At 36.9% G+C, this 17124-nt stretch overlaps 1 protein-coding gene across 2 annotated transcripts in view; it reads right to left on the bottom strand.

Moving 5' to 3' along the window:
- Positions 1-17124, bottom strand: part of LOC106873321 (uncharacterized) — a 66994-nt gene that overhangs the window by 9327 nt on the left and 40543 nt on the right. For both annotated transcript variants that reach the window (XM_052975111.2, XM_052975110.2), the window contains exons 3-8: positions 15781-15926; positions 10985-11088; positions 7115-7242; positions 5667-5792; positions 4539-4614; positions 3411-3528 (exon numbers count right to left, since the gene is read on the bottom strand). In XM_052975111.2, coding sequence (XP_052831071.1) covers positions 3411-3528; positions 4539-4614; positions 5667-5792; positions 7115-7242; positions 10985-11088; positions 15781-15926 — 698 coding nt within the window. The remainder of the gene's footprint in view (positions 1-3410; positions 3529-4538; positions 4615-5666; positions 5793-7114; positions 7243-10984; positions 11089-15780; positions 15927-17124) is intronic.

Raw genomic sequence — 17124 nt, 5'->3', positions numbered from 1 at the left:
AGTAAAGTCGGCAAAGAATTAAATAAATGACAATAAGCTAGAATTAAAAGAATGGGTGGAGTTATATTTATATATAGATATATATCTTAGATTTACTTAATTTAACCCTTTGCCTGTCATATTTACCGGGCATTCATTCATCATTTATGATACACATTTTCAATTTATTTTGAGCCACCAGAATTACTGAGGACTTATGAAAGGAAAGCTTTATATTACTCAAAACGTATGAAACAAGGGCTCAATAAAAATCTGAAAACAAGCATGGATATTTAGGAAAAACTTATGGAAATACTTTCGATAGGCAAAAGGTTAAATAAATGTATTTTAATGTTTATTAAAAGCAGAGTCTGTGACAATGAATAATATTATACTGTTACAAATTTGATGATATGAAGTTAAAGCAGTGTTTTTTAACCATTTTTTAAGCTATGGACCCCTTTGATTCCAATTTTACTCAGATGGAGACCCCTAGCCAATCGATGTCTAAAAATCTTATTATATTTGTATAATTAGCTATTATTTGTTGTTGTTGTTGGCACTCCATCACTTACGACGTCGAGGGTTCCAGTTGATCCGATCAACGGAACAGCCTGCTCATGAAATTAACGTGTAAGTGGCTGAGCACTCCACAGACACGTGTACCCTTAACGTAGTTCTCGGGGATATTCAGTGTGACACAGTGTGACAAGGCTGACCCTTTGAATTACAGACACAACAGAAACAGGAAGTAAGAGTGAGAGAAAGTTGTGGTGGAAGAGTACAGCAGGGTTTGTCACCATCCCCTGCCAGAGCCTCGTGGAGCTTTAGGTGTTTTTGCTCAATAAACACTCACAACGCCCGGTCTGGGAATCAAAACCGCGATCCTATGACCGCGAGTCCGCTGCCCTAACCACTGGGCCATTGCACCTCCACTAATTAGCTATTATTAGGCACTGAATAAAAAACAAATTGTTAAAATATCTTGTGTTTTGTAAGAGCATAACCAATCTATTGCATATAAATTGTAACAGCTTAAATCTTATCCTTCAACAAAACACAAAACATTTTAACTTTTCTTTTTCATACAATAATGATATATAAGTATAAAAATATAACGGGACTTTTTCTGAACATTAAATGTTTATTAGGGTCCAATGGAATATAATAGGAATCAAAAGGGGCTATAGGCAAAAAAAATGGTTGAGAACCATTGATACAGATAGAAACGGACACAGAGAGTAGAGGTATACATAGTCAAAGGTATATACAGAATTAATATCATCCATGTATATTATATAACAGATATATAAGGATGAAATTAGAATATTTACATCCACATCTTTGTTTTTCTTTCATGGTTTATGTTTTATTTTTAGTGGGTTAGTTAAAAAAAACAAGAGAAATTCTCAAGATTCTTTTTAGGGTCTCCAAGACTGGGTAAAAAGGGTGGGAGAAAGTTATCATCAGGCTGGCCCCAATGTATGTAGCCAGAGTAAACTTAGTTAGATGTACCTGAGCAAGACGGGTTTCATACTGTTAAAACCAGACGACAGGTTAAATATAATGTAGATGTAAATATTAAAAAAATTTATAATCTCAACAACAACAACAACTTCTCTGAAACATTTAAACATCAATAAAGAAAATGATTTCTATTAATATGCAAGATGGTAAATTTGTGAATGCATAAGGAAGGAGTAAAGTCAACTGAATCAGCAGTCAACCTCAATATATCACTGGTATTTTAGTGGCAAGCATGCCTCTGTGATTTATATTCATTTAACACTGAAGTACTAAAACAGAAACTGCCACAGAGCTTCTAATTTAAATTTCTACTATTTATATAATAATAATAATAATAATAATAATAATAATAATAATAATGACCTGCGAGGTCATGCACTGTTTATCTTGATATGAGATCACCATGTCGCGCACATATGGTTGTGATGCATGTGCCTGGTGTACCCTTATCAGACGGGTAGTCATGATGGGTATAATGGGCTTTGTATATTTTACCCCAGTATCACTTTGATGGCATGCACTGCTCTCTCACTCAATAATAATAATAATAATAATAATAATAACCCTTTCTTTTAAAGGCAAATGACCTGAAACTTTGGAGGAGGGGACTAGTTGTTTACATCAATCCCAGTGCGTAACCAGTATGTATTTCATCAACCCTGCAAAGATGAAAGGCAAAGTCAACCTCAGCGGAATTTGAACTCAGAACGTGCAGATCGACAAAATGATGCTAAGCATTATGTCTCAGTATGCCACTGATTCTGCCAGCTCACTGCCTTAATGGTAATAATAATAACAAGAGCACTCAGAGAGCGCAAACCTCTGCCAAAGCAACACCAACGTCCTCTCAACGATTAGCCGGAGATGATTTTTAAAATGAGATTATCTGAAATAAACTCGACTGTTCTCACAAAGGAGAATACTAAGAATGAACCTAACCACTCTTAAAAATTGAGTAAAAATAATCCAGAACCCTTGTCCGGTACCAGATGGATTCCAAAATCTAATCAGTTCATGCCAGTCAGGAAGCCAAACATCCCTGAAAGTTTCATCCGAATCCATCCAGCCTGAATATTCTACCTGTTTTATGTTCCAGCTAACCAGATCAAGCTTCTCACACCTATCCTACAATGTCATTCTAAAAATAAACAAACATGGCTTAGTGATCAGGGTATTCGGCTTACGATCATAAGACCATGAGTTCAGTTCCCGGCAGTGTGCTGTGTCCTTGAGCAAGTCACTTTATTTCACCTTGCTCCGGTCCACTCAGCTGGCAAAAATGAGCAGTACTTGTAATTCAAAGAGCCAACTTTGTCATATTGTGTGTCACGCTGAATCTCTCTGAGAACTATGTTAAGGGTAGGCTTGTCTGTGGAATGCTCAGCCACTTGCACATGAATCTCATGAGCAAGTTGTTCCGTTGATCGGATCAACTGGAACCCTCGCTGTCAAAACCAACAGATTGTCAATCTACATTTGACACAGTAATCTGAATGTTAAAGGGTTAAATTTAACTCCTTGCAAACAGGAAGCAGTACTGACCACATCGAAACCCCGTGTGTGTGAGCAATGGAATGTCTCCTTCTGTGCGGCACCATGTTTTCAAATATACCACACTGAGAAGAATCTATAAACACTTTGTAAAATTCCTCGTATGAAAAACTGTGTAGTTACTGAACAGCTTAATGCTAGTACACAGCACAGACTGTCAGTCAGTACTAAATCCATGTGTAAGGGGTGAATGAAATACACAGAACTTTATGGATGACTGCTGAAAACAAAAGTATCTCGTTAATGTGATGATGTAAAAATGAGAGTAGTTGATAAAACTGACCACTAACCAGCTCCGTTTATTCTATCAATATGCAAAATATCCATGTTAACCTCTTTTAATAATTACTTACCTACGGTTATTTGGTCGGCTAGTCTTACGTACGGATCCCGAAGACCTTCTTTTCTGATTTTCTTGCTCGTCTTTCATATCAAGAATTTTTTGTTTGATATCAGGATCATCACAGATGTCTATGAAAGAGTTTAAAAAAAGGAAAAGAAGAGGTAAGGGATATAATTATTAGATTGAAATGATACAAAACACCAACTACATTATCAAAGATCAATTTAATAACATATAAGGTATACAGGTATAGGTATGGCTGTGTGGTTAAGAAGTTTGTTTCCCAACCATATGGTCTTGGGTTCAATCCCACTATGCAGCACTTTGGACAACTGTCTTCTACTATAGTTGTCGTATACACATACATACACATATAAACACATATTATCTAATGTCCATCATGCCGGGCAAAATACTTAATGGTATTTCATCTGTCACTACGTTCTGAGTTCAAATTCTGCCAAAGTCAACTTTGCCTTTCATCCTTTCAGGGTTGATTAAGCCAGTATCAGTTATGCAATGGGATTGATGTAATCGACTTAATCCCTTCCCCCAAATTTCAGGCCTTGTGCCTACAAGAGAAAGAATTATTTAATGTCCATAAGGCGGCGAGCTGGCAGAATCGTTAGCACGCTGGATGAAATGCTTAGCGGTATTTTGCCCATTGCTATGTTCTGAGTTCAAATTCCAACGAGGCTGACTTTGCTTTTCATCCTTTCGGGGGTCAATAAATTAACCTATAGAGCGCTGGGATTTGCACTTACAGAGCATGGACTGCTGAGCACATTTTATGAAAATGGGACTACCATGCACACATAAAAACAAAAAATAGTTAAAATATCTTTTTAGTACATAATGGTGGCAAGTTTTACATCATCTGAAAAATCATTAGTAGATTTATCTCCTGACAGACATTTCAACAAACGCTCATAAATTAGATGCATCAGTTCCTGACTAACCAATTCACTCACAAGGCTTTGGTTGAACTGGTTGCTATAGTGCCAAAGCTTCTTAACTACTTCTTAACAACACAATTGGAGTGGAATATTCTGATGTGGTTGGTTTTCTTACAGAGGAACACAAAGGAGGAGGAGAGGAACAACAACAACAACAAATACATTCAAAAATTTAAGTTTACCAAATGGAGTATCATTTTTCTTGGTTTTTGAATCTATATCAGCGCCGTATTCTACCAAAAGATCCAGCATCAAAGACTAAAGAAAATAGATAAAGGCAGAGAAACATTCAATACCAATGATGAGTTTCAAACACATACAAGCTAACATAATAAAATAAATAACTTATAATTAATAATTTTATACAAATAGATATATGTCTAAAAGATGGCTGTCCACTTGTGACCAAGGAAGACCATCACTGACCATTAAGAACATTGTGCACGCAGACAAGTTTACGCTATACCTTTGGGACTCCACTAGTGACTAAGGAGTCCACTCTTGATAGACACATTCATCCGCATATATCATCATCATCATTTAACACCCATTGTCTATGCTGGCATGAGTTGGACAGTTTGACCAGAGCTCGCAAGGTTTCTATGGCTGGATGCCCTTCCTAATGCCAAACTGCAGACCAGACTTTTCCCAGTCACTACACTGGTGGTGCGTTTTTGAGCAGCTTGCTTAAATTCTGCACACAAAAGGCATTTTTTTTTTAAATACTCATTTTTCCCTTTACATAATTCCTAGGTTGAATAACCATGACACAATACCTGACAAAGCTGAACCTTTGAATTAGAGGTTCAATCCCTAGAAAGTTTCTCTCAACCCATTTTCACACAGAGTCTTGGAGTAACCCAAGGCTGTAGTAAAAGACACTTTGTCCAAAATAAGGTTCTTGTGAGTATAAAGTGAACTATTTAAGCACTTACCCATGTTTCATTCATTCATCCATCCATAAAAACAAAAGGGTTAAGCTCCTTGAATCATATAAACTCATAGGGCCGGTTTCCCTGCTTTTGCAGTTTATCCACTCCCCCTGGATGAGATGCTAGATCATAACAAGAATACTCATTTCTGCCAGTTGAGTGGACTGAAGCATTATGAAATGAAGTGTTTTGCCCAAGAATACAATGCACCGCTTGATACAGGAATTGAAACCACAATGTTATGATCAGGAGTCCAACACCCTTACCAGTAAGCCACACATCTCCACCATCCAACCATTCATAAATAAACCCATCCATTCATTCATAAGTGAAACAAAAATAAAAATATTAAAAAAAATGAAATATAAAAATGATTACCTCTTGCCAACAAGCAGCAGCATGTATAGGTTCCCAGGATTCATCATCACGGGAATTCACAGGTACCTTGTGGTCGAGTAAATATTTAGCAACTTCTAAGTAGCCATTGGCTGCTGCTATGTGGAGCTGAAAGAAAATCAAATGTAGGTGAGGGGGAAATGTTCAATTTATGATGTACAGTGTTTGTTTTTTAAATGACTTTTCTCATGAGAAGATAAGCAAAAATACAACCCCTGTTGTTGAAAAAATATATACTCTTTTACTCTTTTACTTGTTTCAGTCATTTGACTGCAACCATGCTGGAGCACCGCCTTTAGTCGAGCAAATCGACCCCAGGACTTATTCTTTGTAAGCCTAGTACTTATTCTATCGGTCTCTTTTGCCGAACCGCTAAGTTACAGGGACGCAAACACACCACCATCAATTGTCAAGCGATAGTGGGGGAACAAACACAGACACACAAACATATACACACACATACATACATATATATCATCATCATCATCATCGTTTAACGTCCGCTTTCCATGCTAGCATGGGTTGGACGATTTGACTGAGGACTGGTGAAACCGGATGGCAACACCAGGCTCCAATCTAATTTGGCAGAGTTTCTACAGCTGGATGCCCTTCCTAACGCCAACCACTCAGAGAGTGTAGTGGGTGCTTTTACATGTCACCCTCACGAAAACGGCCACGCTCGAAATGGTGTCTTTTATGTGCCACCCGCACAAGCCAGTCCAGGGGCACTGGCAACGATCTCGCTCGAAAATCCTACAGGAGCCAGTCAGGCGGTACTGGCAACAGCCATGCTCAAAATGGTGCATCTCATGTGCCACCCGCACAAGAGCCAGTCCAGGGGCACTGGCAACGATCTTACTTGGCTTGCCGGGTCTTCTCACGCACAGCACATTTATATATATATATATATATATATATATATATATATATATATATATATATATGACGGGCTTCTTTCAGTTTCCATCTACCAAATCCACTCACAAGGTTTTGGTCGGCCCGAGGCTATAGTGGGACTGAACCTAAAACCATGTGGTTGGTAAGCAAGCTACTTACCACACAGCCACTCCTGCGCCTATATCTTAACCTTTTCATTATGATATTCTTGCTGAAATACATTTGCTATTGTTTTGGTTTTATATTACGTATAGCTGCCGTCATCATTATATATATATATATATATAAAGAAATAAAAAACATTAGCATGCCAGGCAAAATGCTTGGCTGTATTTCGTCCCTCTTTACATTCTGAGTTCAAATTCCACCAAGGTCGATTTTGCCTTTCATCCTTTTGGGGGTCGATAAATTAAGTACCAGTTGCATACTGGGGTCATTCTAATCGACTGGCCAAAAATTTCTGATCTTGTGCCTAGAGTAGAAAAGATTATAACAGGAGCCAATCAAAGAATACAAGAATATATTTTACTTACTGGAGTGACACCATTGTGATCCCTAATATCCTGCAGATTCTTGCCTTGCTTTACATATTCCACCAAATCGTTATACATTTTTCTCTCTTTGGCATCTCTGGTTTCATCAATTTCTTCTTGGGTGATTCCTGGAATTTAAAAGGAGTGGGTAGAAACTCTTTTACTCTTTTACTTGTTTCAGTCATTTGACTGCGGCCATGCTGGAGCACCGCCTTTAGTCGAGCAAATCGACCCCAGGACTTATTCTTTGGAAGCCTAGTACTTATTCTATTGGTCTCTTTTTGCCGAACCGCTAAGTTACGGGGACGTGAACACACCACCATCGGTTGTCAAGCGATGGTGGGGGGACAAACACAGACACAGAAACACACACACACATACATACACATATATATATATGGAGCCTGGTGTTGCCATCCGGTTTCACCAGTCCTCAGTCAAATCGTCCAACCCATGCTAGCATGGAGGGCGGACATTAAACGATGATGATGATGATGATGATATATATATATATATACGACGGGCTTCTTTCAGTTTCCATCTACCAAATCCACTCACAAGGCTTTGGTTAGCCCAAGGCTATAGTAGAAGACACTTGCCCAAGGTGCCACGCAGTGGGACTGAACCCAGAACCATGTGGTTGGTAAGCAAGCTACTTACCACACAGTCTGAAACAAACAGAAAGAATCTACAAACAAAATGTTTATGTGTTGTCTATTAAGAAAGAGTGAAGGTGCATAGCTTAGTGGTTAGGGCAGTCAGCTCACAATTTCAAGGTCACAAGTTCAATTCCCAGGGATATGTTGTGTGCTTGAGCAAGATACTTTATTTTACATTGCTCCAGTCCACTCAGCTGGCAAAAATGAGTTGTTAGCACGTTGGAAAAAATACTTATAAGCATCTCTTTCAGCACTTTAGAATCTAAGTTCAATTCCTGTAGAAGTCAACTTTGTCTTGTATTCCTCCAGGGTTGATAAAATAAAGTACAAATAAAATACTGGAGCCAGTAGTATTTATTGACTTTCCCCCACTTCCCACCAAATTGCTGGCCTTGTGCCAAAATTTGAAACAATTATTTAGAAGCTTACATCAATCCCATGAACTGAACTAATTCCCTCACAAACCCAAATTTCTGGTCTGGAACCAGTGCCAAGTTTCTTTTAATTATCAAAACTGACATTTTAGAATGTCTTTTAATGTCTTGTAGAAGTCAACTGCATTTCTTTGTTCTTGGCTACATTCACCCTATCCAGTTTGTCACTTTTAGCAGTTACAGACATGCATGGTTTTTTTTTATGATATTACATCTTGTTCTGGCATTATCGTTATTGTTATTACCAACACCTTTTAGTTAGCCTTCTCCCCTATAAAATTAAAAACCTCAATTTGAGGAATTTTTTTCACTAAATTGTTTGCATCTGATATTAAAAAAAATCTCTCCCTACCACGTTTTTTTTCCTATTTTTCTTTCTTTTTTTTTTTTTTGACCGTGTGTTAATTTTTATGTTGACCTTTGAAGAATGGAAATGTCAAACTCCATCAGACATGAAATAGCTTTTAAACAATGTAACTTCCCACCATTATCAACATCACCACCACCATCATCATCATAAAGAACCAACCGACCAACCGACCGACCGACTCTTAAGCGCCAAACTAATCCACACAAACTTAAACCATTGTCAAAATGTAGAAATAGATGCATTATGTAATAAATTGTTCTGTATCATATAATTTTACCATAATTTTGCTTGTCTTTTTTTTTTTTAATTTTTAGAATGTTAACAAAAATATTCACACAGCTCACTACCAACTCTGCTAATGGCCACTCTTCACGTTTATTATGGGAACAAATTAAAAATCAATTATAGATGTCTGGAATTCCATCAGCATTAACATCACCATCACCATAATCATTACTATCATCATAATTATTCACCACTGCAATTATCATCAGCAATCATTTCAAATCATTTCTTTTGTTTTTTGTTTAATTTTAAATGCTAAAATGGGTTGTGAATAGAATTTCAGTTGATGAATCACCAACAATAGAATTTCAAAACAAAAATATAAATTTAGATATGAATAAATTTGTCAATAAACAATGTCGAGTTCCTACAAATTTTTTGGGGTTTTATTTTTGCTTATTTATATATTTATTTTTTCAATTGACTTAATCAAAAGAAGAACTACAGAGATCATAACCTTTTTTTCAATGCCTCCAAGACTGGTAAAAGAGAAGGGAGGATTGCAATTGTGTGGAGTCCACTAAAGGCATTCAAAGACAAAAGGCATTGCTAGGTGTAGGCATGGCTGTATGGTTAAGAAATTAACCTCTCAGCCATGTGGTTTCAGGTTCAGTCTAACTGCATGACAACTTGGGCATCTTCTACTATTGCCCCAGGTCAATCAATGCCTCAACAGTAAACTTGGCAGATGGAAACTGTGTGGAAACTTATTATATATGTGTGTGCCTTTGTGGCAATCCTCTAAAATGACAGCTTCCACTTTATGGATGGTGTCGTCGTCAATGGTGGAATGTGGTCATCCAGGAATAGGAGAAGTTTCTACCAATGTCTGAGGACATTTGAATTGGCGATGCCAGTGCTTGACCGCATCATATGATGGTGCATCGTCACCATAAACTTCTTTTATCTCTTTGAAAGTCTCTTTTGGTGTCCAGCCTTTCAAGCATAAGAACCTGATCACTGATCTGCATTCAACTGCCTCCATTGTAACACCTTAGTCCACTTCAGCAGCCGTAAAAGACAAATGAATACTAGTGGAAAGCTGCAATTTACAACATGACATGTAGAGACATGTATGATTATACCTGTACAAGTTCCATTTTCTGCAATAACCAGAAGTGGGTCAGAGGAAATCTTTAATGAACACACCTTGCATCTAGAGAAAATCAACCTGGTTGAGCTCTGCACTCATCAGCTACCAAAACATTTAGCAATTACATAGTGCTCCTGCTGTTTACAGATGAAGTAGCTGTAGCCCGAGTGTTTTCTTTTTAAGAGGCTAGAGATATATCTTGGTCTTCTGAAAGCATCTTTTATCTTTGGTCTTTTATTTGTTTTAGTCATTAGACTGCAGCCATGCTGGGCACCTCCTTGAGGAATTTTTAGTCAACTGAATCGACCCCAGCATTTATTTTTTTTTTAAGCCTGGTACTTAATCCACCAGTCTCTTTTGCTAAACTGGAAAGTTATGAGGATATAAACACACCGATATTAGTCGTTACGTAGACAAACACACACACACATCTAAATAAATATAAATATAAATATATATATATATATATATATATATATATATATATATATATATATATGTGACAGGCTTCTTTCAGTCTACCAAATCCACTCACAAGGCTTTGGTCAGACCAAGGTTATAGTAGAAGTCACTTGCCCAAAGTGCCATGCAGTAGGACTGAATCTGGAACTTCATGGTTGGGAAGCAAGCTTCTTTATTTCATAAAATTTGCCACAAGGGCAGTACAAAGATAGAAGCTTGTGGGCTGGACCAAAAGCAAAATGAGATGAATGAAATGATGATAAGATGAAAAAGATGAGAGGGATGTCAGAGCCCACCGACCAACAAGCTTCTTACCACACAACCACGCCTGCACCTATAGGCATGGCCTACATCTATTTACAATGAAAATTAATCTTCTTGTAAGAAGGAACCGTTCAGGTCCGGGTTTAACAGTTTCTCTCCATAGACCAAACTCAGTTTCAGTGACAAGATTCAAACCCTCACTTCTTCCACTAAATAATCCAACTACATAATGAACTTGTCAGTAGTAAATTCAAATAAAATGGACAAATAACAAATATAAAAAATAAGATGGAGATCACAAACCTTTTCTCGCCATTTCATTTTCTATCAAATCCAAGGTGTCTTCATCATCACAGATATCGTATGGCATATTACCATCAGCATTCACAGCCAAGAGGTCAGCATTGCTGAAAGAAGAAAAACATATTCAAATATTACTTTGCTTAGTGGTATATTTCCTCTGGTTCTTTAAGTTCTGAGTTCAATTCCTGCAAGGCTCAATTTTGGGATAGTGTGATCTGTAGCAACGCATCTCGCCGTCAGTTGTCAACCGTCACAGAAGACTCTCTCACCAAATCACCATCGATTATTGGAGCAGATGTAGTCGGGGTTCAAAGGATGGGGTTCTAGAGGCATGCTTTAACAAAAACTAAGTGGTACCTCATTCGCAGTGGTCTTCCAGCACACCAGACACCAACTTGGAATTTCTATTGCTAGATAGAATTTCTATTGATAGATGATGATGATGAGATAGTTATTGAATCCACACAAGATAACATTTTTTCCTATGGACAGACATGTTCTCACAGAATATTGAAAACTGCTTGTATGACAGTGAAAATCATTTATAACTATCAGGCAATGTCAAGAAGAGGAGACACAAACACACCCAAGCACGTGTGTGTGTGTGTGTGTGTGTGTGTGTACAACAGGTTTCTTTCAGTTTCCATCTACTAAATCCACTCACAAGGCTTTGGTTGGCCTAAAGCTATAGTAGAAAACACTTGCCCAAGGTGCCACACAATGAGGCGGAACCAGAAACCATGTGATTGAGAAGTAAACTTTTTACCACACAGCCAAGCCTGCACCTATCCACATCCAAAGTGTTTTACCTCGCAGGAACACTGAGCATTTCATTAGTCTTTCATTAAACTGCAAGGCCAATTTCAAAAATCTTTCAATGCATTTGTCAGTGGGACGAATTGAAAGTGAGTTGTGTTCCTATCTGACATACATTTATTGGCTTTGGTTTGATCAAAAGAAATCAATAGAGAGAGAGTATTAGATGCTTGCTTGATCTAACAACTGAGGAAGGGAACTGTCTTTGGTTTTCAGTAAGAAATATTCATTAATTGCTTTGCTACACCATATTACAATAAAAATTTTGAATAGATGTGAGAAAATTGCTCAAGTTGTATTCAGACTACTAAATCGTTTAACGATTTTTTTTTTGTTGTTGTTGCTGTTGTTGTTGTTATTATTAAGCCACTAATCAATTGAATTCGGAGAGGATATTAATTTGTTAAAATCTGACAACAAAAAAAATATAATAATAATAATAATAATAATAATAATAAATAAAATGAAATGAAATTATAAAAGAATAAAAGCAGACACTATATTTTATAAAAATCAATAATAACTGAATTTAAATTTTTCTGTAATCTTTATATTTATTTATTTATTTTGCTTCCTAAATTTCATAAACAAGATTTCATAATATACTCTTAATATTTTAATTTCAACAACACTCTAGCAGACACAAACAAACAAAATATATCAAGTGATTAATGAAAATCTGTAAAGCATTAAGTTGTGGTATGGGGTGGGGTGGAGAGGGGGGGCTAATCGCAGTTGGCATGGACGAAGCAGACAGCATTTATTTATTTATTTATTTTATATATTTATTTATTGTAATTCAATGACTTGCATGTATTTTCTACAAATGACATAGAGGGTCGGGGTGGTTTCTGAATTTTTTTGGGGCAAGGACGTCTTTTGATGTAACTGAAAAATATGCCTCCTCCAACTACCACGAAGGCCGCCAAATATGGTTAGTTTAAATACTAGAGGGTTAAGGATTTTATTCCCCTGGACTTAGTGCATCTAAGACCACATGATCCGAAGTGACTGTTTTTTCATAAAACAGCAGAGGGTAAAAAGTGGGTAATTTTGTTGCTACTTCTAGCAAGCTGAGCAATCATGTAGTAGTTCCCTCAATGGCTTTGGTGGTTTTTGACATCATAAGTAGGTGGTGGGGGAGAGTTTCATTTGCAGGAAACCTTAAAAATTTATTAATAGGTGTCGACAGAACTGTGACGTAAGAAGTTCACTTGGTAACCACATGGTTTCAAATTCAGCCCCACTGCATGGTACTTTGGGCAAGAGTCTTCTGCTTCAGCCCTGGCTCAACCAAAGCCTTCTAAGTGGATTTAGCAGACAGAAACTGAAAGAAGCTTTCACACACCGTCGCCTTACTGGCACTTGTGCCGGTGGCACGTTAGAAAATCATTCGAGCAAGGTCGTTGCCAGTGCCGCTGGACTGGCCCCTGTGCAGGTGGCATGTAAAAAACACCATTTTGAGCGTGGCCGTTGCCAGTACCGTGTGACTGGCCCTCGTGCTGGTGGCACGTAAAAGCACCCACTACACTCTCGGAGTGGTTGGCGTTAGGAAGGGCATCCAGCTGCAGAAACTCTGCCAAATCAGATTGGAGCCTGGTGTAGCCATCTGGATCACCAGTCCTCAGTCACATCATCCAACCCATGCTAGCATGGAAAGTGGATGTTAAACGATGATGATGGTGATGATGATATATATATATATATCTATATATATATATATATATATATATATATATATATATATATATATACATAGGCATGGATATTTGTGTTACTGTCTCCTTGCCTTGACATTGCATGAGAATTGTAAATGAGTGTCACTGTCAGACAAGTGGTGTCCTTTGTTTCCAATCTTCCATGAAAATGTCTTGTCCAGAGGAAATATTATCTTACTTGGATACAGTCAAAGGTAGGCAACAGGAAGGGCATCCTGCTGTAGAAAATTCACCTCAACAAATTCTATCCAACTCAGGCAAGCATGAAAAAAAAGTATACATTAAAATGATGATGGTTCCTTAAAGTCAGGAGAAGACTGCGAACTCATAATAACAAAGAAAATATCTAAAATTGCCACTAGCTGAATAAACAGTTAATTTTCGAAGGAGGTCCTTAGATGATCAGAGTTGACCTAGGGCTAAAACCACATCAACAAAATACAAATCCACACACACCTTACACATAGACACACCTAATGCACAAGCGAGCATGACAACAAGATTAATGTTTTTTGGACAATTTAACCAACTTCATCTTTAGAGATGAAAAAAAATCTCTTCAAATATTAAAAAAAAAATTATTTATTTTTTAAAAAAAAAAAGCAAAAACAATTTTTTTTCAACAAAAAAAAAAACTAATGTTTTGATCAAAGATAACCAATCACAACATAACTTTAAATAAAAATATTATGAAAAAATCTTTCATCTCTAAATCTGTAGTTAATAGTCCATAAAACTTATAATCTTATTAACGACAAGTCATTTCAGACATTTAATTAGCCACTGTTGTTGTTGTTGTGCCTTAGCCACAGGAAGTAGTGCTAATAATAATAATTCTTTCTAAAACAAGTACAATATGCGTAATTTCTGGGGAAAGGACAGGTCGATTACATCAATACCAGTGCTCAACTAATGTTTATTTTATTGATTCTGTAAGGGTGAAAGGCAAAGTCAACTTCAGTGGGATTTGAACTCAGAATATAAAAGAGCTGGAAGAAATATCACAAAGCATTTTGTCTGGCATCATTTATCTTTTATTGTTTGTTTGTTTCAGTAATTTGATGAAAGACAAAGTCGACCTCAGCAGAATTTGAACTCAGAACATGAAGATAGATAAAACATCACAAAGCATTTTGCTCAGCGTGCTAATGATTCTGCCAACTCAGATCGTCTGAAGGGTAAAGACCCCACTTGGTCATGAATGACCATGGGACTGTACCTAGAAAGTTAGCCTCCGAGGTACAAGTCCAGGTAAGGTTATTTGTTGAAGACCAGCAGTCACTCATGCATACCAGCCTCCCCTCTCTAAGCCACCAATGTTATCCAAGGGAAAGGCAAAGGCCGATACAACTTGGCACCAGTAACGTCACAACTCATTTCTACATCTGAGTGAACTGGAGCAATGTGAAATAAAGTGTCTTGCTCAAGAACACAACACACAGCCCAGTCCAGGAATTGAACTCACTACTTCATGAGTGTGAGTCCGATGCTTTAACCACTGAACCATGTGCCTTCACTAGAACCAATGTCATGGGAACTGGTTAAGCAGGCTGTATGAGTCTAAGGTTTGAGGTAGTAATGTCCAGAGCCTGATGATGATGATGATGATGTGCTCTGGAAATGTCGCATTCCTGAATATCTTGCAGTAACATGAAGTTCCAGAACACAAAGCCTATTACCAATTGTTATGTATTATAGAAGAGTTAATGGTTGCACATATTGGAATTCTATATGGTAAAATTTTCAGGAACACAATGTTTCAATAATGTAGGGGGTGTCTATACTGTTTCTATTCTTTTTTTTTTTTTTTGTCTCTCCCAGACAGTGGACTACTTTATCCAATGTCCTTCCTTTTCAAAGAGAATAGGATGTACTCTGAGGATTGCTATTTTTTGCATATCAGCTCATCAGCCACAGTAGTTTGGTCCTTTAGTCAAAGTTGTTGACAAATAAGAATGAAAATAGCTTGGAATATTTCATTTTTGTATTTGATTTACAAAAATCATGATGTGAACTTATGTGTTGAAGCAGATTTTGTGGTATCCTGGGAGGGCCATTATGCCAATAATAAACATACACACTGTTTCTATTTCATTTTTTTTTTTACTATTAGTTAATAAATTGGTTAAATGCTAATGAATTGATTAATAATAATAAAAGAAGTGAAATACAACCAGCGCATGTTTATTATTGGCTTTATGACCCTCCCAAAATATTTTTAAAAAAATGAAAATAGCATATTAAATCAATAAACTGGCTTACTATTGTATGAGAATCTCACACAGACGAATGTGCCCACACGTTGCCGCAGCATGCATTGGTGTCCAAAGTTCACTGTCGCGTGCATTTATGTTAGCACCAAAATCAAGCAGGAGTTGCATCAGCTTCTTACTTTCATCAATACAACACTGGAAAATATAAGAAATTCAAGAATACATTATACAAGAAGGTTTTTTTCTTCTTTTTTTTTGGGCAAATATTTTTTATTAGAATTCATAATGGTCAGTAAATACACAGGGTTTTTATTTTCCCCTGAAATAGAATCAGTAACATGAAGTTTTCCTTTAGAGCTATGACTCCCTAAACTTTTTTGAATTATAGACTGGTTTCATGCAAGACAATTTTTCTACAGACCAGAGGATCAGGCGCATTACAAAACACAGTAAAGTGCCTAATAGATTCTTCAATTATTACATATATTGGATTGCCCATGTTCAGTCCACTGCAGGATGAGGACCTCAGCATGTTGTCTCCACCAGAAAATGGCACGAGATCATACTGGTTTGATGAGCATACTCTGCAACACTAGTTCAACATGGTTTAGCAGAGGGGTGCAGTTTTTATACTCATACCCAGGAGTAGTTGAGTCAATTACATCAACCCCTGCCCCCTAGTACTCAGCTGATCCTTTTCTTATTGACCTCCAAAAGGATGAAAAGCAAAGCCGACCTTACCCAAAATATCCTTTTCCAAAGACAGTAAGGATGGTGATGTGAAGGAGATTTTGCTGCTATTTCTAACAGACCAAACAACCACATAAAGGCTCCCTTGTTGGTTGATGTTACTAGTAGTGATGTTGTGTTGGTAATGTTGTTGTAGTTGTTGGTGATGATGGTGGTAGTGGTGGTGCACATATGGCAGCAATGATGGTAACAATATTGCCGTTTCTGTTGACAATGTGAAATGCTCCGGTGACTGCTATTTGGGAAGATCGACCCACAGATTACAGCAAACAAAAGCTTCTTGCCCTGCTCTACTTCGTTTGAATACATAATAGCTGGTCTTTTTTATTTTTATGAACAACAACAACAACAAAATCACAATTATTAAAGAAATAGTCCAAAAAAAAAAAAGAGAAAGCCATCATCATCATCATTAATAATATTATTACCACTATTATTATTGCCATTATTATTATTATTATTATTATTATTATTGCCATTATTATTATTATTATTATTATTGCCATTATTATTATTATTGCCATTATTATTATTATTATTATTATTATTATTATCATCATAGTAGTAGTTTTGCTGAGTGCTTTTTTTTCTTTTCTTTTTAATTTCCCTTGTGTTAACAGCATTGTATACAATGTCTGCGTCT

This window comes from Octopus bimaculoides, chromosome 20 (genome assembly GCF_046866305.1).
Source record: "Octopus bimaculoides isolate indiv1 chromosome 20, ASM4686630v1, whole genome shotgun sequence".
NCBI classification, from domain to species: Eukaryota; Metazoa; Mollusca; class Cephalopoda; order Octopoda; family Octopodidae; genus Octopus; species Octopus bimaculoides.
This window is presented reverse-complemented; position numbering and strand designations above follow the sequence as displayed.